This window comes from Cibotium barometz, chromosome 30 (assembly GCF_041138505.1).
Source record: "Cibotium barometz isolate CiBa-2024 chromosome 30, ASM4113850v1, whole genome shotgun sequence".
Taxonomy (NCBI): Eukaryota; Viridiplantae; Streptophyta; class Polypodiopsida; order Cyatheales; family Cibotiaceae; genus Cibotium; species Cibotium barometz.
The window spans coordinates 51,229,869-51,256,601 of record NC_141075.1 but is presented as its reverse complement, the minus strand read 5'-3'; the positions used below and the strand labels follow the sequence as shown (position 1 = coordinate 51,256,601).

General features: G+C 45.1%; 1 protein-coding gene across 1 annotated transcript in view; it reads left to right on the top strand.

The window, feature by feature from the left end:
* The window catches only part of LOC147621622 (GTP binding protein), a 50,000-nt gene that overhangs the window by 21,475 nt on the left and 1,792 nt on the right, over positions 1-26,733 (top strand). The window contains exons 4-9 of the mRNA XM_086824413.1: positions 13,659-13,750; positions 14,341-14,439; positions 14,617-14,730; positions 14,939-15,003; positions 15,182-15,298; positions 26,346-26,421. Coding sequence (XP_086680539.1) covers positions 13,659-13,750; positions 14,341-14,439; positions 14,617-14,730; positions 14,939-15,003; positions 15,182-15,298; positions 26,346-26,421 — 563 coding nt within the window. The remainder of the gene's footprint in view (positions 1-13,658; positions 13,751-14,340; positions 14,440-14,616; positions 14,731-14,938; positions 15,004-15,181; positions 15,299-26,345; positions 26,422-26,733) is intronic.

Sequence of the window (26,733 nt, the reverse complement as noted above, 5' to 3'; positions counted from 1 at the left end):
ATTCTAAGCAAATTCTGAAGTGACCATAGTGGTCAAAGATGGTCAGGAGACCAGAAGGAATGCAGATGACATCATCCCTAAAATCTAGGGAACTGCTATTTTTGGCAGTGTCGGAATTGAAAAGTGTTCGCGTCAGTTTGTGCGGAATGTCAAGGGGACCAAAAGCTGACAAAGGACTATTGTGAGAATGTGAACCAGTCAGGAGATTTTTAGCCTGGAAGATTGCATGTGGAAAAGGCTTAAAAATGTGCCAAGTGTCAAATTTTGGTACATTTTCCTCATTGAGAAGAGGGAAGCGTGGGAAATTGGGGAAGGAGGCTCAATTTGCAGCCATCGTGGTGTTTTGTTGCAGGAAAACCAGCTATTGTGGTGCACTCCCTTGCTCTACAACTCAGGAATTGAGGGTTGAGCTTGCTCCCCACAGCCTCTCTCTCTCTTTCTCTTTCTTGCAGACTATGGAAATGCTCTCATCCGATAAAATCAGGTACAATTGTGTGAATTTCATGCTTATATGCAAAGGCTAGTTGCCTCCTTGAACAGGAACAGGTGTAGTTGGTTCCTACACCAAAGCAGGGACAGAAGAGGGTTATAACCTCTTCAAAACAATGCTGTTTCAGCACTGTTTAGGTGCTGTTTTTGGGCTGTTATGTTGCCCGGTTGATGCCAAAATGCAGTAGGACTTTGTTAAAGTTCTCCAGGACAGTACAAGGGTTATTTTGGGCTGAAAACAGAGCTGAAAACAGGCCTGTGCAGAAAATTACAGCAAGCTGAATTGTGATGTTTTGGACTCCATTGGGTAGCTTGATGCCTATGGAAGTGTGCCTGTCAGTTGGGATTCATTCTGAGATGTTATGGAACAGTTTTACTGCAGTTATGCTGGCAAATTTCTCCTAGAATTTGTAAAATTCAGCTGATGCAAGTAGAGTGCTTTGTTGCACTTGTGCTTTGTAATTTCCAACCTTTTAACAATAAAGAAATACCGCAAGGGGCGCCGGACTTCGGGGCCAATGTGTTGTTGAGCGAGGGAGCGAGGATTCTGTGAATGTGTGTCTCAGTAAGTCCAGGTTATTTGTGAATGAATTACCGCTTTATGTGTCCATAGACCGGTTTTATTGGCCAGCTGTTAGCAGGCCGATAGCTGTCTAGTAGCATAAAATGCTATGAAAATGCCTAAAAAATGGAAAAAATGCTTGAATAATATCTGCTAAATATGCCAATGCAGGGTCTCATAAAATGACAAATACAAGCATGAAAAGGTGTATGTAGACCCTCTGGAGATGATATATTCCAACACACTAGTCAACTCTAGCCATTCCATAATAGCCTTGACCTTGTCTGGATCCATCTTGACCCCTTCCTCGGACACTATGTGGCCCAAGTAGTGAGTTTTGACAAAAAGAACTCTCTCTTCTTGCCATTCACATATAACTTGTGCTTCTGCAGTTCTTGAAACACAATATCCAAGTGCTTTTGATGCTCTTCCTCATTTTTAGAATGCACAATAAAGAAAGTAGCGGCAAACTTTCTATGTGGTCAAAAGATTCTTTCCATCATTTGATTGAAGGTAGCCGGGGCATTGGTAAGACCAAAAGGCATCGCCAAATACTCATAAAGTCCAAATGTTGTCCTAAATGTGGTCTTGTGAATGTCCCGTGGAACAATCCTGACTTGATGGTAACCACTCTTCACGTCAATCTTGCTAAAGATGGTGGCTCCTTCCAATCTGTCTAGGATGTCATCAATCCTAGGAATACGAAACTTGCTCTTCTCAGTGATCTTGTTAAGGATCCTGTAACCAATGCACATACGCTAAGAACCATCTTTTTTCTAAACCAATAAAATTGGAGAACAAAAGGGTGATGAACTAGGTCTAATCAAACCTTTCTCTAATAACTCATTCACTTGCTTCATAATCTTCTCCTGTTATGCCTCACTCACATGATAAGGTTGTCGGTTGGGAGGTGAACTTCTTGGCATGATGTCAATCCAATGATCTTCCGATCTCTGTGGAGGTAACTCTCCTGGTAGAGAATATGTAAAACAAGTTCATACTTCTTTAGGAACTCTTTCCTTTCATGATCAAGAGTTGGGAGTGATTCCTCACTCTCGGATTCCTTAGGATCCCTAACATAAATCAAGTACGAGAAAATAGATTGCTTTATTGCTTTAGGAACATGTACATGACTAATTAGAGGAATGGAATTCGCCTCAACTCCTACATCAAAAGTTACATTTTTGCCTTTAAATGGAAATCTAATCTTGTTTCCAATCCAATCAATGGTTGGATAAATCTTCTTATGACAAGGCATATCTAAAATTACTTCACAATGTCCAGCTTTACCAACAATAAAATTCTCATGATCCACACAATCTCCAATTTGTAAACGAAGCTTTCCCAAGATAGGGGTCACTTCCATTGACACCCTCGAAAGCGGCACCTGCAGGAATGGGAGCTCCAAACCTCTCTGGAGGGAGGTTCAAAGCTCCACCACTCGGGGATGGATATAGTGATGAGTAGCACCGCTATCAAAATGAATTAAGTACTTGTTGGTTGGCCACTTTGCCCCAAGCCTTGAAAATTTGCCTTCTTTCTGGTGGTGTATCATCTTGATGTTGAAGTTCTTTTGGTAATGCGTTGGTTTGAGGTGGCTCGACTTCTCGCTTTGGCTTGTCAGGACATTTTGCAGCCACATGTCCCTTCTTTCCACATTCAAAACACTTTCCTTCCTTGACATATTCCTCAAGTTGCTCGGGGGACAGTTTCCTTCGAAAGAGTGGAGGTTTGTCCCCACTCCTATCCTCCTCTTGTGGCTCGGTTCTCAATTGGCATCCGACTTTAAACTTCTTCTTTTGAGGTGGATCCCGGTTGTCATTCTTCGTCTTGTCCACCATCCAAGGCATGTGTAAAGCCTCGGCTTGCAAAGCTTTGACTTGGGCTTCCTCCAAAGATTTCGGACCAACCATATACATTGTTTGCATAAGCTTAGGTTGAAGTTTGAAAGTAAGAGCAAACACAGGTTGTAGGCCCAAACCACAAACAATGACCTCCAACAGATATGCAAGAATGAGATGGAAATGAGGGGAAGGGTGTGTATCCTTTTATATCCCTCCTATGAGTTGGTCGACCAGCTGTAGCAGGCCGACAACTATCATGTAGCCTAAAAATGTTATAAAAAGCCTAAAAATGGTAGAAAAATCCCAAATAATATCTGCTAAAATATGCTAATGCAGGGTCTCATAAAATGACCAGTATAAGCACATGAAAAGGTGTATGTGGACCCTCCAAAGATGATATGTATATTCCAACACCACTTTAGTGCCAGAGGGGCGGTCGGACGTGTTCCAATACTAGCACGTTGAAGTAACACCTCCAAAGTAGCTCTCGGAAGTGGTTTGGTGAAGAGATCAGCCACATTGTTCTTGGTAGAACAGTAGGCTAGCCGAAGAAGTCCCAACTCGATCCAGTCGCGTACAAAATGATAATGCACCTCAATATGCTTGGATTGTCCCCGTATCACAGGATTCTGAGCTAGAGCAATAGCACTCTGAGAATCCGAGAAGATGGTAACTTGGGAAGTGTCGGCACAACACAAATGCTCCAAAATCTGATGAATCCAAAGTGCCTCAGTGGAGGAGAGAAGGTAGGATTTGTACTCAGTCTCGGTGGAAGAAACAGAAACAGTCCTTTGCTTTTGAGACTTCCAAGAAACCAATCCAGTACCAAGCATGAAGCAATATCCAGATGTAGACCTCCGAGTATCAATGCAGCTTGCCCAATCAGAATCTGTGAAACCAACCAAATCAGCACCACTGGAATAGGTGATGCCATAATCTGAAGTACCTCGAAGATAATGAAGAACTTTCAAGGTTGCCTGCCAATGAGACCTTCGAGAAGCTTATGAGAACTGGTTGAGAACACTCATAGCATAGGAGATATTTGGATGGATGTTGGTATGAGCCAACAATATGCCGGTATTCTATGGAATCAACCAAGGGTGTATCGTCCTCCTTGGATAACTTGGCATTGGGATCCATGGGACAAGAGAGAGGTGTATGGTCTGACAACCCATAAAGTGAGAGCAGTTTCTTCACATACTTCTGTTGAGAAATGAAGATACAGACATCTTTTTGCCAAACCTCCAGCCCAAGAAAATAATGAAGAAGGCCAAGATCAGTCATCTCAAATGTCTCTGAAAGCTAGGATTGAACCTGTGTGACCAACTTAGTATTTGAGCCAGAAAGGATGAGGTCATCAACATACAAAACAATGACACAAATATAAGCACATTGAGATTGCCATCTGCATATGCCCTCCCAAAGCCAAGAGATAACAAGAAGGCATCAATCTTCTAGTACTAGGCATGGGGTGCCTGTTTGAGACCATAAAGAGCCTTCTTCAGAAGATACACCTTGGTGTCCTGTCCTTTAATCACAAAACTAGGAGGCTTCTCAACATAAACTTCCTCCTCTAGATCTCCATTCAGAAAAGCAGATTTAACATCGATCTGGAACAGGGGCCATCTAAAGTGTGCTACCAGAGCCAAAACAATCTCGATGGTGGTATACCTGGTTGTAGGAGCAAATGTCTCATCAAAGTCTTCACTTGCCTTTTGAGCATATCCTCGATCAACAAGGCGGGCTTTGTACTTGTCCAAAGTACCATCTGTAGGCATATGCTCACTTATGGTAGTGCTATGTGTGAACAGGGCTTAACCAAGGAAACTTTTTCCCATGTGGTTTTTCCCCTTGGACATCAAGTGTGAAAGGACACTCTTAACATATAATATTTTGTACTTCTATATTATATGGATGTGGCACACGTGCAAGGGTTGACTTTCATTTTGTGGATACCACACTTTTGGCTCTCTCTCTCAGGGCTTAACCAAGGGCACTCAAGTGTGAAAGGACACTCTAACATAATATATTTTGTACTTCTATATTATATGGATGTGGCACACATGCAAGGGTTGACTTGCATTTTGTGGATACCACACTTTTGGCTCTCTCTCTCTCTCTCTCTCTCATTCTGTGTGTGAGCTTCTCCATCCTGCACCTAACCCTAATGTGTAGGTTTGTGTGTGTGAGTGTGTGAGTCCAACACCCAACATCATCTTCATGAAACTCGACTTTGAAAATCCATTTCACACCAATCACACGAATGATGAAAGGCTGGGGCACCAACACCCAACACCATCTTCATGAAACTCGACTTTGAAAATCCATTTCACACCAATCACACGATGATGAAAGGCTGGGGCACCAAAGACCAAGTGTGATTCCTCTCAATAGAGGACATTTGTGCTTTCATGGCTTGCTGCCATTGCGGCTGTGAAAGAGCCTCCTCTGGACTCTCATGCTCATTGATCTCCTGGAGAGTGAAAGAATGGGTACTATGCTGAGATACCCACTCAGAAATGCTACAAGAAATGTACAATATTGTATATGGACAGCAAGCATAAAGGAGAAAAGAAGATCACTGCTGAATATCACCAGAAAAGGTAGTACATCATGTGGAGCAGCATGAGGGAGGTCCCGTAGATGTTGCCTATCACTACAAAAGCTGAAAAGAGAGATGATCTAAGGGAAAAAGGGAGCCAGCCCTTTTATACTACCTTAGTATGCTGGTCGGCCAGCTGTAGCAGGCCGACAGCATGGCTGTAGCAAATAAATGCTATTAAATGCCTAAAAAATACCAAAAAATGGTAGAAAAAACGCTGAATAATCTCTGCTAAGATATGTCAATGTAGGGCTTCATATGGAGCCAGATACAAGCATATCTGTATAAAAGGGCTGGCTCCCTTTTTCCCTCCGATCATCATCTCTCTTTTCAGCTTCTGTAGTGATAGGCAGCATCTATGGGACCTCCCTCATGCTGCTTCACATGATGTACTACCTTTTCTGGTGATATTCAGCAGTGATCTTCTTTTCTCCTTTATGCTTGCTGTCCATATACAATGTTGTACAGTTCTTTAAGCATTTCTGAGTGGGTATCTCAGCATAGTACCCATTCTTTCATGGTATCAGAGCGGGTAACATCTACAGGGACCTGCGTTTCTTTTCCCATGCTGCTGTTGACTGTTTACAGCATATAGGAGCTGTTCACTTGCTGCGTTTTTTCATTAGTAATGTGCGTTTTTTCCTATGGAGCTGCGTTTTCACTCCTGTCAGAATTTGGGTAGAGGGAATAGGTACCTGTGAAGAGGACACCTGTGTATTGCGAGTAGGGGAAGAGAAGAGAATCCCCGAGAGGGGAGAATGGTGATCTCCAGAAGCCATCACCTCCAAGAGCCCAAACCTCCTTTAGAAAGACTAGAAGAGAGGGTGGGTGAGAGGGAACCAGAAAGAGAAGAGAATAGAATGACTCTTTAGTGGTAAAGGCTGTAAAGCAGCTCTGTAGAAAGAAATTACAGCACTTGAGGCAGTCCCGAGTGAAAACGCAGCTCCACAGGAAAAAACGCAGGGTACTGATGAAAAAACGCAGCAAGTGAACAGCTCCTATATGCTGTAAACAGTCAACTGCAGCATGGGAAAAGAAACGCAGGTCCCTGTAGATGTTACCCGCTCTGATACCATGAAAGAATGGGTGCTATGCTGAGATACCCACTCAGAAATGCTGCAAGAACTGTACAACACTGTATATTGTAGACTTGCAATCCACACTACCCTCTCAAGTGCCCATGTTCCCTACCATCTGCTCTCTATTGTTCCACCAACACATGGTAGCAACAATCTGCAAGAGAGCACGTACGACAAGAGAACACTACATAGGGTATGTGATCTTGTAATCCGGTTCCTCCCTCCTGCTACTTGCTTCCATATTTAAGCATTAAAGCTTACCAATTGCAAGTAGAGTCGATGACAGCGGAAGTCTTCGCGATGATGGAAGTCCTTGGAGTGAAGAGATCTTCGATTTGTCGCAATTCTTCGCGACAAAAGTCTTCAAGAGGATGAAGGGAACCTTGGGAAAGCTTTCCCTATAGTTCAGCTTGAGAAAGGAGGGATGAAATTAGGGTTTTCAGCAAAAAGACCAGAAATTTCAGCAATAAAGAGAGCTGTTTTGCTGAATTTCAGTCATTGGGAGTGTGTAGGAGAGTGATTAGCATCCAGAATCACTCTTGGAAGCTTGAAAATCACCTTAGCAAGCTTGGAAATGGAGTTGGGAAGGAGAATGTGCAGAAAATGCAGCCCAACAGCCCTCATGAAGGAGGCGTAAATCTCTAGAGAGAGGAGGAGGAGAGAGGTGGTGAGTTGTCCAGTGTAGGTGGCAGGCAGGTGCTTTGTGGAGCAAGCTAGAGTGGACACATGGCTGGTTATTCCCTTTGTACAAAGGGGATAAGGTATGGGCGGTGGACATCGGGTTATGTCCACCTCGGGACATCAGTGTGTGTGAACACCGGGTTGGGCATAATTTATAAGTGAGTTTTGGTCGCCCAAAACTTAATGAAGTGTGTACACACTCACTTATAAATTAGTGCTAACTTCCAAGGCTAGGTTTATGACAAATACTTACCACCTGTCACATGCCGCATAACCATGTCAGCAGACAGTTTCACACGCACATAACCATGTCTGCAGACAGTTTCACACGCACGGTTCGCGGGCGGGCGTCCCCTTACCCGGAACTACACATTGGTCAAGCAAGCATGAAAACAGCATGCAATTTCAATTGCAAGCAAGCACATAAAGATGCTATACAATGCAGCATTGTTGTGGGCAATCCCCGTTCATGAGACTATACCAAAATAGACGTGTTCCAGGCAAGTACATGAGGTACCAGACCCAATGGGACACCAATCCACCAAGCATTTCCGGGCATGTACACGGAGGCACAAGTCCCAACGGAAAGCCAAGTCCACAGTATCACATGAGTGGCATCAATCCTTGGCATATACAACTGCCATGGACACCAGTCCAATGTACATACATGATAAGAAAGCACGGGTGGACCAATTGGGTGGTCAAATGGTGACAGAGAGCACATGGGCATCGGATATACTGTTGCTTTGTGGATTTCCACTTTGGGGGATCCACACTCTGTGTGTCTGTCATTGGCAGAGTGCGGGTCCCAGGAGGGGAATCAGAGGACATACATAGCACTACCGGGGTGAAACAAGGCTGTCCCTTATCTCCCACTCTATATGGGCTCTACATTGATGAGATGTCTGACTACATAGACAGATATGGAAGTCCAGGAGCATTTTTGGCAGGTTTTTTATGGCCATTCTATTGTATGTAGATGACATTGTCCTCATTTCTGACTCACTAGAGGGGTTGCAGAGAGACTTGGATACGTTACAGGCCTTTTGCAAGGATCGGGACCTCACTGTAAACCTTGGGAAGACCAAGGTTATGATCTTTAACTCCTCCTTGGAGTGGATACGCAGATTTGCACGACAGTTTACATATAGTGGGGAGTCAGTGGAGCATGTGACCTCTTATGTATACCTTGGGATCACTTTTACCGGACCGTGTTTCTCTATGCGGATGGCAACCGAAACCAGATTGATGCGTGGCTATGTAGCCTTGGGATCACTTGAGAGGCAGTGCCCACAGAAACAGTTTCAAGAGCCGAGGACGAAGCTCTGGCTATTTGACACGCTAGTCACACCCGCACTACTATATGGAGCTCCCGTCTGGGGTCCTAGTTTATACCACAGGAGGAGACGGAGGGAGGAGCCAACTAAGACAGACACGGAGGATGTATATGATGGGTGGAAGTCGATGGAGAGGTCGCTAGTGATGATGATCTCACGCATGATTAGAAGTAAGCCACATGAGATTGTGCGGGCAGAGATAGGTTTTGCATCGATTGTGACGGAGGCTATTTTCCAGACAGTGACATAATGACACAGATTATGGAAGCTCCCACGAGATAGATACCCTAGGCTTGCCCTAGAGTCCTCAAGACAACTGGCACTAGATGGAGACATGCAGTGTTGGTATGCCCAGGTGAGCACTTGGTTTGGTATGCATGGCATGCAGATGGAGGCACTCCCTCCACTCCAGTATAGCATAGAGGCGCCCTCCTTTGGTCTTAGCCGCACAGAGTTGAACAGGGTCATCAGGAAGGACATCGTGAGATTGGATACCTAGAGAACCTGGCACCCACCCGTCCAGCCCCTTGGGATGAAGATAGCCTTCTTATAGGGACCATTTTCTTCGCTTGAGAGAGGATGGCTTCATCACACGCCCGCACTACATGGACACACATATGTCATTTGGGTGCGATGTGATTGGACAGATCTGCACTCCGTCCCGTTAGTTGAGAGTGGAGACAACCATATATGGGCCGAGGGCAGCTGTACTAGAGGACATATATGTCAGCTTTGTCACATAGAGGCCGAGACCGAGGCCCACTATGTATGGAGATGCCCAGTATACTGTGAGATTAGGGGGAGGTTCCACTGCCTCTTCTGAGATGGATTTGGACCACTTTCCAAGATCATGGATTTCCCACACCAGAGATGCTTGGGACTTTTCCTCCTGGAGCTTCATAGACACTGGGAGTCGGTACCCATCAGAGGACCAGTACAGAGAGCTCTCATTGACTTCTTCCAGACCAGAGTGATGAGGGCTGATTCACCCACTACACTCGACCTTCAGGCTGATGCAGGAGCTTGGCCGAGAGGAGTGAAACTAGATAGAGCTATTGAGCTATGCAGAGCCCGGTGCCCTCGACCTCGTGGTCCCCGCCCATGCCCACGTCACTACAGGAGGATCAGAGCCATCATCTCCCACCACCACATGACTTCTTCTTGACGGCCCAGCTTCACTACATTGGGTGCTATGTTGCAGCGTCCTATGCAGGATATTTTAGGGTGATATGAGAGCTACACACTTTTTGTTTTGGTATCAGATCTGACATTTCAGCTCTTATTACTTTCTTTTATTTTTATTTTTAGTACCCATGATGATGTGTTTCATGGACAATGATGTAACCTTTTGGTCTCATAGGTCATTTTGGCCTTTTGTAGATGTTAATACAACTCTCTCTCTCTCTCTCTCTCTCTCTCTCTCTCTCTCTCTCTCTGTCTCTCTCTCAGGTACACTAAATTGTCTCATAGGCCGAGTTCGGTCTTTTGGAAGATGTTAATAAAATCTTTCTTTCTTTCTCTCTCTCTCTTTCGGACCACACACTTAGAGTTGGCAGTTTGGAAGTGCAATGGGACACTATAGTGGGACATTGGGGGACTTAGGGAAGTTCTTATAGAGAGGGACATTATCTTCTTCATAGTGAGAGCCATGAGCGTGGGCTACCACACATTTTCGGCTATGAGTGGGCATCTCGAGAGGAGACACACATGCGGTGGGGTATGCAGGTTTGGTGGTACTATTTAGGACACACCTACAACCCATGTTCACCATAGTCCACATAGGCACACTTAATGTGGGTGAGGTTACAAGTCACAGTGGAGAGTTATATACACATTACAGTCTATTAACCTAGGAAGTCCTCATATGCGATTTTGGAGGAGGGAGAGCAGTTTTATCCCCTCCATGCAGACATCGTCGAGTTCTCATGCTTTTGTGAAGTTCTCCTTTTAGGGGACTTCAATGCTAGGACTTGGAGCGAGCAGACACCTATCTATGACCAGGAGGAACTGACCATGCAGAAGATAGACTTGGAGGAGATTGGCATTTAGTGGGCATGAGAGGACAGAGGGGACATTACAACATCAGGGAGAGAGTTCATCGAGCTTGGGACCAGACATGGCTTAGCCGTCTTCAACGGGATGTCCCGTTGGCCTTCTTTCGACGCTCACATGCTACCCACATGGCGGAGTACAGTGGATTATCAGATGGGGTCTGTGGCTCTATGCATGCCTTCACCATTCCCACCCGCCCCCTTGGAGCCAACCATGCCCCAAAAATTACAGGACTATTATGATTGGCCACACACTGGTCAAACTTTATGGGTCAATATTTGAGAGAGATAGGGGAGAGCATCAGGGCAGGCAGGCTTCCGTAGGTCATTCTCCACTTTGGATCACATTTTCACCCTTCGAGCCATCGTAGAGGAGGCCAGAGCACAACATTGATGGGTTAACTGCTGCTGCTTTGTGGATTTCCGCAATCAGACATGATATGGGGGATCCTTGTATTAAATGAGTGGGTCATAGGGCAGGTGAGATGTTTACGAGGATTATTAGAGGAGATCTCTAGTACCATCGGAGTGAAGCAAGGATGCCCATCGTCTTCCACTCTCTTTGGCCTCTACATCGACGAGGTTATGGCCTTCATTGATAGAAGGGTGGAAGGGGGGGGTGGTGGGGGGTTACCACTAGTAGGCATCCTTGTTTCCATACTACTTTATGATGATGAAATTGTGCTTATTGCAGATTCTCCAGAGGCATCTTGACACATTACAGGACTTTTGTGTACAGGGGGAGGATCGTACAGTATACCTTGGGAAAATCAAGGTTATGGTCTTCAACACATCCCTTCTTTTCACATCTCGAGTGAGGTTCACCTACATGGGCAGCCGAGGGACATGGCACACTCGTGTGTGCTTGGGAGTCACTTTTACCGGACCGGTCTTCTTGATGAGCCATGTTGCAGATATACTTCTCTTGCTCTGATGGAGAGATAGTGCTTCCAAGCCCATTTCCAAGAGCCAAAGACCAAGATGTGGCTATTTGACACCTTGGTCACTCGGGCACTGATGTATGGAGCACCCTTTTGGGCACCCGATCTCATAGCGTCCAAATGACCGAAGATAGAGAGGCCTCATGTCATGATTCTCTCCCGTATGATACACAGCAAGCCATTGGTCTCACATGTTTTTATCCTGGTAGAGTTTGGTGTAGCACCCATGGTAGTACAGGCACTCTTCCAGAGAGTCACATACATTGGCAGGATTAGTGCCATGGCCCCTTGAGACTCCCAAGGCTCCCCCTATAGTCCTCCCAACAACTAGTAGGAGATGGGCAAGAGTCATGGTATAGCCGCCAAGTATGCAACTGGTTTACGAGATAAGGACTCAAGATGGATCTCCTCCCGCCACTCCAATATGACCTGGACTCCCCATTGATGAGGCTTTCTCGGGACGACATGAACTAGGTGATTAGATATGATTTAGTGGGACTATACATACAGGATACCTAAATCACAACACATGAGCCACTCACACAAATGACAATACTACATGGATATTGAGGATGGTTTCATACTGAGGGCCAGATATCTTGACATAATACATGTCACATGCCATGCGGATTGCAGTGGGCCAGTTGCGGGTGTCATTGGCACTCCTTGAGGATAGAGACGGGGAGAGCCATGCAGATACCTGGTGAGGAGAGCCATGCACTATATGCCAGAGAGAGGTTAAGTTAGAGGAGCACTTCATATGCAGATGCACTGGATGTTATGAGATTCGAGGAAGGTTCCACTATCTCTTGAGAGAGGGGTTTGGACCCTTATCCAGGATCAGGGATTATCCAGACCAGCGGTGTCTAGGCCTCTTCCCGAGAGACTCACTGTTGTGGGAGACATCCACCCCAACCCTAGGCAACCATTGTTCAGTTCTTCCGACCACGAGAGGACGCCACACCAGCCATTGATGACATGCACACAGCCTCATCGAGCTACTTATTCTCCAATGCTCGACCACCGTGTGACTCTAGATTGGGCCATCCCACTACAGCGAGCCCGACGTCCTAGACTCCCCGGACCTCGCTAGCAACACAGACATCAGCCCCGAGAATGTCAAATCCAAGCCATATGATACAAAATGGGATCATCATCATCATACAGCCTATGAAGCTAACCCCCCGGTAGGAGAAGGGGGCCATCAAGGATATCAAGAAGGGGGGTAGCCTGTGGAAGGCTTTGTAGATCCACTGTGCGTGGGAAGGTGGCTCTCTGCCTCTCCAAGATCTTCTCAAGTCAGAGGGAGGGGGAGGGGGAGAAAGAAAGAAAGAAAGATATATTAAGCGTCTACTAAAGACCCAATGGGCCTATGAGACCTAAGTGGTACAATAGTGTCCATGTAATCTCATCATGGTACAAAAGAAAACAAATACTAGAGCAATGAGCTACACTCTCTATGGCTATCTTCCATCCATCATAGCCATTCAACAAACCTTATAATCCCTCTGCAAGCACATGCTCCATCCTGGCATCGTGAATGCTGACATGTCTCCTTATGAATTCACGAGGATCTAAATCCAATAGAAGGGGAAGATAATCTTATGTCCCAACCAGCCTAGCGTTAGGGTAACCTGAGGTTAGGGATGTGTGCTAAACCAAGATTGAGTTAGGGTTAACCCAAGATTAGGGTTAAGTTTTAGCAAGGCGTGGGGACTTGGAGGGTTCACACGTAGGGTAAGGGTGCTAGTAGGATGAGGTTTGGATTGGCCATGGGTCAATAAATAATAGCAAGGGGCTAGCTATAGCTAAAATCTTTTGAATAAAGCAAGAAAGCGTATAAATAAAGCAAGGGCCGATAATAGTTGGGTTATTGCTATATAAGTGACCTTGGGGCACTTATGAGTTATTAGAGGTATCCACGTGGCGGACAAGAGAGTTCTAGAGGCGTGCAGGACCTGACGTAAGTTTTCAAAGTTATGCTCAACATTTTTTTTCTTCTTTTTGAGAGAAATAGTGAGAACATGTGGGCTTCTTTAGCATCTAAGTTGTGTGCCATGTTTCATGTGTAGGAGCTTTTGATGATCCCGAGGTTATTCATGTGGAGGATTCTATCGATCCAGTTAGAGACTTGGAGGTTATTACAGAGGAATTGCGTTTGAAGGTAACCTTTTTCAATTGCATGGTTGCACAATCACTGAATGTTTAGCATAGTGAATAATTGGGTAGCTTGGCTGCATCATGCAAGTGTAATTATGATATGGTGTCTGTTTATTGTTAAAAAAGGTTAAGCCAAAAGTCATGGGGTCATGGTATGGTTTATACATGTTTAGGAGGCTAGGATCATTGAAGGGGGAATTCATGTTTTCTAGGATTTCTTAGGGACTTCACTTTGATCTTGTGTTTCACTAGTTTTTGGTCATATCCTGCTTCACACTTTTTCAAATGATATAATCTTACTAGCATTGTGAATGCTACGCTTGACATTTATTCTCTCTTATGCCGTGCTTTTATATAATGATGTGGAAATCCTGAAAGAAATGTTTTCAGCATTGGTTTTGTATTCATAATGCATCTCTTTGATTTCATTCTACCCCTGTGCATCCGAAAACACTATTTCTTAAGTCATTGTTGGGTGCTCGGAGCTCCTACGTTAATTCTTTTATCTATCTGCCAGAAAGCTATGACTGTTGTGTGTTGTGCAATAAGTTTGTAGAGATGTATGGCTTTTGCTAAGTCTTGAACCTTTATCAGGACATAGAGTTCATTGCAAGAAAAGTGGAGGACATAGAAAAGGCTTTGAAACGGAGCAACGACAAACACCTAAAGCTTGAACTTGAGTGTTGCAAAAAGGTGTTTCTTTTGAATGGATGTCTTTCCTCTATTTGCTTTCTATTCGATTATGAATAAGATTCTTGTTCCCCCACATTGTGGACCTTACAATTCATTTAGAGCTGTTTTTATTTTTTCGGGGGGGGGGGGGGGGGGGGGGGGGGGGGGGGGGTTGTTTTTCTGTATTGCAACTTTCAGGTCGAAGAAACCTTGAAAGATGGACATGATGTGAGACTCGGAGACTGGAAATCAGCTGATATAGAGTTCCTTAATACCTTTCAGTTGCTATCATCCAAACCGGTTGTGTACCTGGTGAGTTTTTAACCACCTTGACACTGCAAATATGTGATTGCACCCTTCCAACGGCAGACCAATGTGTGCGCGCCACATGGTTTAGCAGAAGGGGGTTGGCTTTAAGCCTGCAGCGTCTCTTCTTGAATTCATTGTAGGGGGTTTGGTGAAAAGTTATTGCGGATGGACTATCATTTCATCTGCTCGGTATAAGCTTCTTTTTGAACAGGTGAATATGACAGAAAAAGACTATCAAAGAAAGAAGAACAAATGGCTACCGAAGATCCATAGCTGGTAATCACTTGTACTCTGAAGAATTTTGAATTTTTGAAGTAATGCGAGCTTTAATGTTGTGCCAAATACATTTGAGGCAATTTAGGTTTGAAGATTTAGCTTTGATGTCAGTGGGGATAAAAACTCCTCTTATGATCTTGGCTTGTGTGCACTCTCTGAACTTCTGTTCAAATTTTAGGGTGCAGGAACATGGTGGTGAGCCCATTATTCCATTTAGTGGAGTATTTGAGCAGAAGTTGGTAGACATGCCTGCCGATGAGGCTGCTGTTTATTGCAAGGACAACCAGTTGCAGAGGTGAGGTCATTTTTTCAGAATTGTCTGTAATCTAGTTGTTCCCTTTTTCTTTGGTTTTGTGGAATATGGAAACCCGAACTGTAATTTATGGAAACCTTACTTGAGTGAAGTTGTTCTAACGATTGTTTGAAGAAATTGAACCCTTACTTGAACAAGTGACTGAATATGAGCCACTTACACCCCAAGAGACTAAGGAGATCCATGATCCAGAGCCTCTGCAAGAAGTGATAAGCATCACATGGGAGCATCACCTCCGTGAGTTAGAGGCCTTTCCCATGGTAGATCTCTCGTATTTAACAGCTCTAGGCCATGAGAGAGAGAGAGAGAGAGAGAGAGAGAGAGAGAAAATGAAATGAAATGAAATGATATATTAACGTCTTCAGAAGGCCAAAATGACCTATGAGACCAAAAAGGTTACAACAATTGGTGGATCTGATACAATGTTTGTGTAAGAAAAGCTAAAAACAACTAAACAACTAACTGAAATTGAAACAACTATGAGGAAAAGTACAGTACTAGGAGCTCCTAATGGATAACATCTGGAAGGAAAACTCCAGCAACAAAGGTAAGCATCATACACATCACTATCCAAAGATGTCTCTCATCGGTCTATGGCGGATATCCTCAATGTCCTCCATGGTGAGTACTCTGATTGGACGTCTCCCATGCCGTGCTCGTATGGTCCTGATCCTCTGTTGTAGTCTCCGCCGGTGTTGAGATGGGCCTCTCATCTTGGGGCGCGTGGACCGCCCCAGCTCTATAGCCCGATCAATCAGTGTATCTCTGGTGCGGCTATACTCTGGGGCTAGCTGCAATGCCTGCTGGCCTGACTGCTTCAATCTCTGGTCGAAAGAAGTCTGTAATCTGCCTCTGTAGGTGTCTCTCCCTCTCTGATCCCCTCCCTCTCAAGAGACCCTCTCTATGTCTACGTAGCTCCAGCAAGTATAATCCGAGGCATCTCTGATCTTGGTATCTCATGACTCTAGAAAGTGGTCCGAAACCCTCTCTAAACAGGCAGTGAAAACGGTCTCGTATCTCATAATATACTGGACAGTGACATATGCAATGTAACTTTGTCTCTGGCTCCATCTGGCACAGCTAACAAATCCTGGCCTCAGCTGGTACTCCTATGAATCTTCCAGTCTCAATCTCTAGCTGGTGTGAGGATGTGCGCATCTGACCAATAGCACACCGTACCCCATGAGAAAGATGAGTATCCATGTAGCTGGGTCTAATCACAAACCCATCCTCCGTGAGCTGGAGAAGATGATCTCTATAGAAAGCCATCTTCGTACCAAGCTCGTGTGTCGGCTGTATCCATGTCCTCCTAGTGTCCAGCTGAGTCAAGTCCTGCCTGATAAGTCTGGTAATCTCTGCCCGTGTGAGAGAGAGGGAGGGTGCATCCACGGAGTACTGAAATGGAGGTAGCCTATCCATACTAAAGCCATGCAGTTGGAACCTGGCTGTCATCTGTGCATACCAACATGATCCGTCTCCCTGTGATGCCAATTGTTGTGAAGACTCTAGGGCTAAGCGAGCATATCTGTCTCTAGGGAGAGCCCAGGTGCTATGTATAAAGGAGACTGATCGAGTGAGTGCCTCTACTACCAATGGGGGGGCAGCCATCTCGGCACGGATAATATCATGTGGTACGGAGGCCTTGGCCCTAATCATCCCGGAAATCATAGAAACGAAGGGCCTCTCCATATGTCTCCATCCATCAGTGCTACCAGCTCGGCTGTGGTGATCCACTGAGGGTCCCCATATCTCCACTCCATACAGCATGGCTGAAGTGACCAAAGTGTCAAAGAGCCAGAGCTTTGTTCGAGGTTCCTGAAACTGAACCTGCGAAACACATCCTCTCTAGTCTCCCCAATGCTGCATAAGCTCTGGTCAATCAGGTCTCCGCTGCTCTCCTCAAGGAAAATAGTGGGCCACTAAAAACCACACCAAGGTAAGTATATGCATCTGTATACTCCACCGTCTCCTGACCATATGTAAAGGTGGGTACTGACCTCCTAACCCACTATGCTGTGGTGTTAAACACCATCACCTTGGTTTTACCAAGGTTAACACACAATCCACTGTCCTGTGCAAACGTGTGCAATGCATCCAAATGACGCTGCATCCCCTCTGGAGAATATGAGATCAGCACAATATCATCAGCATACAATAACAGCGGAATCCATGTCCCTGCTAGCTGTGCTCCTCTGTCACCCTCCGCTCTACATAGTCCGCAACCTCATCCACATACATCCCAAATAAGGTGGGAGAAAGGGGGCAGCCCTGTTTCACCCCAATAGTGGAGTGAACCATCTCAAATATACCCTGAGTAGTACATACCTGCCCCACAACTGTCCTGTATAAAGCCATGATTCCCCAAATCAGCTCTGTGGGCACTCCCATCTCCTGTAGTCTGCGCATTAGTCTGGCTCTCGGTACTGTGTCAAAAGCTTTGTGGAAATCCACAAAGCAACAATAAATCCTCCTGCCATATAATCTGCCCCCCTCAATAATAGCTCTGAGTGTCAAGATATGGTCAAGAGTGGAGAAACCTCTCCTGAACCCTGCCTGCCCTGATGCACGTATGCCCTCTCTCTCTGCCCATCTACTCAACTCCTGCTCAAGAATAGATGCATATAATCTAGCCAATGCGTGACCAATCATGATGGTACGATAATTCCCAGGAAGCATGGGATCCCCTGACTTGAAGATAGGCACAATCGTGGACATATTCCAAGTCTCAGGAAAACCCTCACACATGGCTCGGTTAAACATCATAGCAATAAGCTCTGCAAGCATATCTCTAGCATGAATAAAGTGCTCTACTACCAAACCATCACGATCATATGCTCTCCCAGTCCTCATCCTGTCAATAGCTTTCCTTACCATCTCAGTAGTAAAGAAAGCACATGTCTCTGGGCATGGCTCCGATGGGTCTGGCAGGGGCGGCTGTCCTGGTGCTGTGTACAGGGATGCTGCATACTCACCCCAAATCTCTGTGGAGGTAATGGCTGGTGATGATGAATGCTCATGGAATAGTCTCCATGCCTCGCCTGAGTCCTGACTCATAAATAACTGATACAGATCCCTTTCTAACTGAGCAAGATAAGCCCTCTTCTTCCGTCGCACTAGGTGTCGGAAGGTAATCCATGACTGTCGGTGAGTGGTAACACCCATGAGCACCTCTCTCTGTAATCTGATCCTCATCTCTTTGCACTCCTCATCATATCAACTGTTCTGGGGCATGTTCCCAGATCGTCTCCGTGTAGGCTGACTATGGGGATATGCCTCTGATGCTGCAGCATGGAGCGTCTCAATCAATATCTGAGTGAGCTCATCTAATGGTCGTCCCGGCTTCTCGGCACATAAGCGTTTGTATATCTCATCCGTGTACACGGTGTCAGTCTCCCTCATAAAGGTATAACGAGTGTGTGTGGAGACGTGTCCCAATGGAGCGGTGCTGAACTGAAATGTGAGAGTGAAGGACAAGATAGCATGATCCATTGCTATTCCAACGGGCCTAGTGCCTACCATAAAATCCTGAAAAGAGGGAATGAGAGTGGGCTGAGCCATAACATAGTCCACTGTACTAGCACCATGCCGATGTGGAAAGCTAGTGAAACCGCCCGATGTCGGGAATCTCTGTAGGCCATTCAGGATGGCCAATCCATGTGCAGTTGAAACCGGCTTGTGGTAGAAACCAAAGTGCGGTAGACTAGCAGTCACCCTTCCACTTGTAGTCCAAATATAAAAACAAATTAAATTGGAGCTAGAGTGCCCCAAATATGAAATGAGAACGACACCTGTTGGCCCCAAAGCTTGGCGCCCCTTCCGGTATTTCTTTATTCAAATTCAAAAGGATGTAAACCTGAGTACAACAAAACCAGCCAGGCGAATACACCTGTATGTCCAATCTGGGAGCCCTCAATACCTCTTAGCACAGAGGATTCACACACAGATCTGTGTCCCACAAAAGCAACACTGTGTTTCCCTCTGATCAGCCAAGACCATTCAGCAGGGCAGCCTTGAGCACACATCTGGCATATCTCATGTACATGGTTCCACAACTCAGTTCACACATACATCCACTGTCCAATCTCTGTTTCCACCCTTTCAATCTGCCATACCCCTCCTCTCACAAGGGGCCAGATAGCACAACTCTGCAGCAGACATAAGCCAATGGAAAGAAAGATAGATGGACAAGTTCAGAGCTTACCAAATCAGCACGTGGTTCTGCACTCGTGAGGCCAATTGTACCAGTCCGTACATGCCAGAGACTGACTGTACTTTTCCTCCCTGCAACCACTTGACTGTTTCACCAACCAAGCTCTGGAAAAGCTCTGCCTGCAACTGTCCAAGTCTGAACAGAACTGAGAACAGCTGTACCTGTCCGTACAGGTCAGTAGAACCCTACTGCACCTGTCCGTACAGTTTTTGCAGCACCTGTCCGTACAGAACTGTACGGACTGTGTTGCCGTCGCTTGAGTTTGCCTGTTCGCTTGCTGAATCCGACTGTACCAGCTGGTACAGTTTTGTACCTGCAACTAGCCGCCCGTGTTAGCAGTCGTACAGCCGCCTGTACCTGCTGTATGGTTTTTTGATTGCTTCACCTGCACCAGCCAGCAACAGAGCAACAGTCTCTTGAACCAGCGTCGCCTGTACCTTCAGCAACTGTACCCTGTACGGGCAGCCACGTGGACTGTACCTACAGCTGTACGGGCACTTCTGTTCTGTACAGAAAATCCAGTAGGGGCCACCCATGAATAAAACATTAAAAACATTAATGTTTTGGTCCCCCTTCACACGTGGAGATGTCCACACATCATTATCTTTGTTCGGGCACCCCAAATGTGAATCATTTAATATTTTTGCTCAGCAACCACCATGCCCACACTTGTGCTGTTCCATTATCACAGGGTCATGACATACCCCCCTCTTGAAAAATGGCAAGCGTCCTCGATTGCATTCTGGTGATACAGCAAAATATCCAAAGGGAAATATACAATAAGGCAAGATCAGCGTCCCAATCTCTCTAAGCCATTCACATGTATGAACATTCACTGCAAACCAATGGCGTAGTAATAGTCCAAGTTGTATACCACTGTGAACGATACACAACCACAACATCCAATGTGACTAGTACACATATATCATAGAAGTCCCATAAACAGATGTAGTGTCAGCCATCAGTACCTTCGGGTGAGACAAAAACTGCACCAAGCGACCTCTAGATGTCATCTGAGCCTGTCTGTATCAAGGGAGTGGAGGTGCTACCCCCCTCTTGAGCATCAGGCAATGCTCCAGACCCATGCTCTGCTGAACCAGAATGAGCCGTAACAAGAGTCGGCTCCAACTCAAAGGCATCGAGATAAAGCTGCAAAACCTGAGGTGAATTTGTTAAGTCACCTTCCTCCATCCACTTCGCATCCATCGGTGAATAGTTCTTGAACTTCACAAGATAGCGACGGGAAACTTTACCTCGTACCTTTCTTTCCTTATGTGCCAGTATCTACATGGAATAAGAACCTCATCAAGTTCCTCAACTTCCGGCTGAGCCTCATCTGATACATCCTCAGGCACATTCCCACGGAAAGGTCTAAGGAGACTCACGTGAAATGCATTGTGAATCCTCCAGTGATTTGGTAGCTTCAAACGATAGGCCACCTCACCAATCTTTTCCAATACCTGAAAAGGCCCATAATAACGCATGCTCAACTTAGGGAATAAGCGCTCTTTACCTTTCATCTTCTTGAGTCTAGCCTTTTCAAAGCGCAAAAGAACCCAATCACCCAATGCAAACTCTAATGCACGTCTGTGACGGTCTGCTGCTTTCTTTTGCTTCTGCTGAGTTTTCTGGAGGGCCAACTTAACTCTCCGATAAGCTTCATCCATACTCTCCACATACTGATAAGCCTCAAAAATCTTATCCTTTGTGTGCAAACTGGGTGGTACCTTCTTCCCTCCTTCCACAATCTCAAAAGACGCCTTGCCTGTCGAGGTATGAACGGTGTTATTATATGCAAACTCCACCAAAGTAAGATACTTTTCCCATTGTTGCTTGTGCTCTGACACATAACATTTAAGAAGATCTAACACTATAGAGTTAGCTTCTTCCGATTGACCATCTGTTTGTGGATGAAATGACGATGAAAACTTGAGAGTTGTACCCATGTTGTCAAACAACCCTCTCCAGAACAAACTCGTCATCCGTGGATCACGGTCACTAATGATAGACGTAGGCAAGCCATGATACTTGAAGATGTTCGCCATGAACAACTTCATCATATGATCAACTTTGATCGCCTTACGCACGGGAATGAAATGAGCTTGCTTGCTGAACCTGCATATGATAGTCCAAATGCCATCATTACCCGTTTGTGTCCGTGGCAGATCAAATATAAAATCCATGGCAATGCTCTCCCATGGTCTATCTGGAATAGGTAAAGGGTGTAGTAACCCTGGTGTCTTTTGACGGTCAAACTTTACCTTCTGACATATGATGCATTGCCTAACAAAAGCATCAACATCTCTTCTCAAGGTTGGCCAATAAAAGAAAGTCTCCACTGCTTTTACTGTGGCGTCAATACCTCTATGACCTGCATACGGTGGAGCATGACTTTCAATCATAACCTTGAGGCGCAATTGCCTGATAACACACAATCTACCATGCATCATCAAAAACCCATCTCTGAGAGTATAGTGCTCATGCCGCTGACCTTCAGACATCTGATCATACAACCTTTCAAAGTCCTCATCATGGGCATACTGCTCTTTCATTTCATCAAGCTCATGATGATAAGCAAGTGAAACTGCTGAGACCTGTGGCTTGCGGGACAAAGCATCTGCCACAACATTCTTTTTGCCTTCCACATGCACAATCTGAAAGTGGAACATAGACAAAAAGTTTGCCCATCGCATATGCTTTTTGAAAGCTTAGTTTGCGTGAGGAAATAACGCAAAGTCTGATGATCTGTCTGCACAGTGAAATCAGCCCCAAGCAAATAGTGTTTCCAGGTAGAAAGAGCATGAATTACAATCAACATCTCTTTCTCATAAACCTGTAAATGCTTCTCGGCATGCTGCAATATTCGACTCTCATAGGCTATCACATGTCCTTCCTGCATGAGAACTGCCCCGAATTCCAATGCTGTTTCCACATGCATCACATTGGACAACAAAAGCCTTTCGGAGGTCCGGTAATACCAATACTGGATCCGAAGTAAGCTTTTCTTTAAGCTTATTAAAGGCTGTAATTTCCCGATCAGCCCATCTAAACGGAGTTGCCTTCTTTGTTAAGGCATGAAGAGGCGAAGCAATTTCAGCAAAATACCGTATGTACCGCTTGTAATAGGAACACAATCCCAAAAAGCTGCGTACATCATGCACGGTTCTCAAATCTGGCCAATTAAGAATTGCTTCCACCTTCGATGGATCCATACGGACTCCATGCTTAGACACAATATGTCCCAAGAAGTGTATCTCTTGCAAGAAGAACTCACTCTTCTTGGCATTAATAACCAGCCTATGATTCCGGAGTTCTGCAAACACAATGGCCAAATGCCTTCTATGCTCCTCCTCAGTTTGTGAATGCACAATCATATCATCAAAGAATGTGTCCACAAACGCTCTATGAGGCAGGAAAATCCTGTCCATCATTCTGTTAAATGTGGCAGGTGCATTTGTCAAACCAAAGGGCATAACCAAGAACTCATACAACCCAAACATGGTTCGGAATGCTGTCTTATGCACATCCTCGGGTCTAATACGTATCTGATGATACCCGCTTTTCAAGTCAATGCGACTAAAGACTGTAGAGCCCTGTAAGCGGTCTAAAATGTCATCGATCCTCGGAATGGGGAATCGATTCTTGATGGTATTCGTGTTCAGCGCCTTGTAATCAATACACATGCGCCAAGAACCATCCTTCTTTTGCACTAAGAGTACAGGTGAGCAAAAGGGTGATGAGCTAGGCTGTATCAACCCTTTATTCAAAAGCTCCTGTACCTGACTCATAATTTCTTCTTGTTGGGCTGCACTAACACGGTACGGCGGTCTATTTGGTGGAGTACTACCCGGAATTAGATCAATGGCATGATCTTCTGGCCTTTCCGGAGGAAGCTCTCCTGGCAATGACTCGGAAAAACAATCTTGGAACCCGCATAAGAAATCAGTCCTGTCCTTATCTAACATAGACAAATTAGACTTAGACTCATCATCTTTTGCATCCTTTATATAAATCAAGTACGCGGAAAGATGCTTTTTCATTACTGATGAAATTGCCGAAGCTGATACAATAGGAATAGATTCCCCTTTTAGCTTTACATCCAAAACATGTTCTTTCCCTCTATGAGTCAAAGTGATCTTCCTATTGTATGTATCCACCACCGCATGTGCTCTGTGGCACCATGGCATTCCCAACAAAACATCACATCCATCAAGTGGCATGATGAAAAACTCTTCGCTGTCCTGCAAATGAAGCCTCAGCTTCCCAATGATAGGAGTGACGGGTTCTGCATACCCTGGACAAGCCATGTTAGCCTCATATAACGGCCCCATCTCCTCTGCACGAATCCCCAATCGGCTAGCCAAATCCGGTGAAATAAAGTTGGCTCTAGCACCTGTGTCAAAGAATATCAAGGCATTTTGATCTCTCACTTTGTCCCATGCCCTGCACAACTCAGTCTCTTCACCACCTGGCTGTTCCCCAACAAGATTAGGAACTAACCCTGCAGAAGGTTTTGGTTTCTTTGACTTGGGCTCTCCTTTGGTGTCAGAGTCCTTTTGGGACTTTCTCTTGGGACAATTAAAAGACATATGTTCCTCTTCTGTACAGTAAAAACATTTCCCAGCATCCATCAAAGCCCGTCTCTCCTCAGGAGTTCTCTTGGGCATTGGCATCTTCTTATACCGCTTCTCTGTAGACCCTTTAGCATCACGCGAATCATGCCCTGACTTTTCAGATTTCTTGCTTGAGTTCTTACTACCTTTAAATCTAGATGAACCTCCAGTGAGTAACGCATTAGCTGTCATAGCATTCTCTATCATCTGTGACATATTTGTTACTCGAGTCTTGATGCAATAGTCACGCACTTCCTTGGGCAGCCCACAACAATACTTCTCTACCTGCTCAGACAAAGGCACTGCACGATAAGAAGTAACTGGGAGTAAAGCTTCCCAAAACTTCTTGTTATAATCTTCCAGATTATCACACTTTGATGCATCCAACTTGTGCCATGCTGTCATTACATCCACCTCAAAAGTAGATGTGAGCCATACGGAAGAGAACACCTGTTTAAATTGTACCCAAGTAGATGGTGCTATGCCCTGCAAAAGAAGAGTAGACCACCACTGCAAAGCATTGCCTTTGAGAAAAGTCGCAGCTTTTCTCACCTTAGAGGACTCCATGTAATTACCACCAGAAAAAGCAGCATCAAACTGCTGTAAAAAGGTAAGTGCCTTTAATTTATCTTTGGTTCCACTGAATGTGTCAAATTTCACAGCAGCTCCCCCTTCCTTAAAATCCTTCGCCTTACCCATAGGCGTTAGATTATCGTAAGGAAGTGGCTTCACAAGATCGCTACCCCCAGCATTCATGCCCATCATAGGGTCAACATTACCCATTCCCACACCTGGCATACCATACATTCCAGCCATGTTTCCAAACATACCAGGCTGCATGCCCCCATACATATTTGCTTGCATTCCAGGTTGCATGCCCCCAAACATGTTTCCTTGCATACCGGACTGCATACCACCATACATATTCCCCTGCATACCAGGCTGAAAATTTGCTCCAAAAGTCCCTGGCATACCCATGCCTCCCTGAGGATAACCCCCAGTCATGGATTGGAACACTGAGCCACCACCAAAGTAACCTGGATGCATAGACTGCTGAGGAATAGGTGGCTGTCCAAAGAAGGAACTCTGTGGGTTAGCACCAAAAGCATGTTGCATGTTCGGAAACTGTCCAAAAGATGGATCCTGTGGGAAGGCACCACTATGACCCTGAGGAAGGTTCTTAGAACGCACCTTCTTCTTCTTTTTGGGCTCACAACGGGATCTCATAAATTCAGCAAACTTCTCACTTTGTGTGAGCTGCATAAAGCACTCAAGTTTGACAGCTTAAAAAAACCAAAAAATTTGATCTTAAAAAACTAGGGCAATTTTTTTTCAGAGGTTTGGAAAACGGTTCGCAGGTTTCTGAGTCGTAAACTTTTTTTTTTTCTGGTTTCTATGCACTCTGACGGGGGGTGAACAAGCGGTGCAGATTACATGGTGCCAGTTGAAGTGGTGTCTCGCTACCCTTCTATTTTTTTAAAAATGAAACGAAAGTTTGCTGGGTCTCAGTAGGTTGTTCCTGGCAGCAACCGTAGGGTTAGCGGAACATTCGACGGCATCACTGCATAGGCTCTCAGGTCGCTCCTGGAGATCACATGGAAGGCATCAACCTTTGATGATCTGCTGTCAAGGTTGACTATACTAATGAGCTGAAGCAACAGGTTCTCTGATACCTCTGATGGCAAAATAACAGAATTGCATGATTACAAGGAAGACAAGCTCGATCACTTTATTAATTTAAAACACAAGCATACCAACCTGTATAAGATATTAAAGATAGTGAGATTAAAAGGGCGGTGACAACATTTGAGAGAATGATGGGGTCAGGAGACCACTCTCCATTGTCTCACACAGGAATGACCCTTGACTGACATGAGAGGCTGCATGCCGTTGTCTATTACAGGAGTGAGGACAGGACGTTTTCACACACGAGAGTAATGGGGCATTAATCTTATTACTAATGAAAACTGACAGGTGCCTTGTGTCGAGGCATCTTTGTAATTTTTAGCATCACATATAAGGCTTTACGGAACGTCGCCCCAGAATCAAACAACCTGCTAGAGATGCAAAGCATCAAAAGTTTTAATGAGGATTTACAAAGGATGTTAATTATGCATGGTTGACCTTTCTCTTCACTAATGAGTTTGAGGAAATCAACGTTTACTTGTTGATGTGAACTTTTGATCTCCTACTGACTGGATGGCAGTGCACTTCCGAAGATCATCAAGACAGGGTTTTCTGCTATCAACCTGATTTATTTCTTTACTGCAGGTCCAGACGAGGTAAATATCCTGTAATTGTGAAATTGCATGTTTGTGATTTTTGTTGCCCCATGGCTCTTAAATATTTAAATTTTGGCTGAGAGCTTTCTTACTATTTCATGCTCATAGATTTTGCGCCCCCCCCCCCCCCCCCCCCCCCCCTTCCCCCAGCTTTTTGAACTTGTTACTTGTGTGGCGGGATTGCTTTACAAGGGTGACTCGCTGTGAAACTGATTGAGGTGCTTTATACTAGATAGAACATTATGAGCAGATGGAACGCTGCCTGATAACCTCCTCTAGTCATATCTTGGTATCATAGTCGCATGACACGGG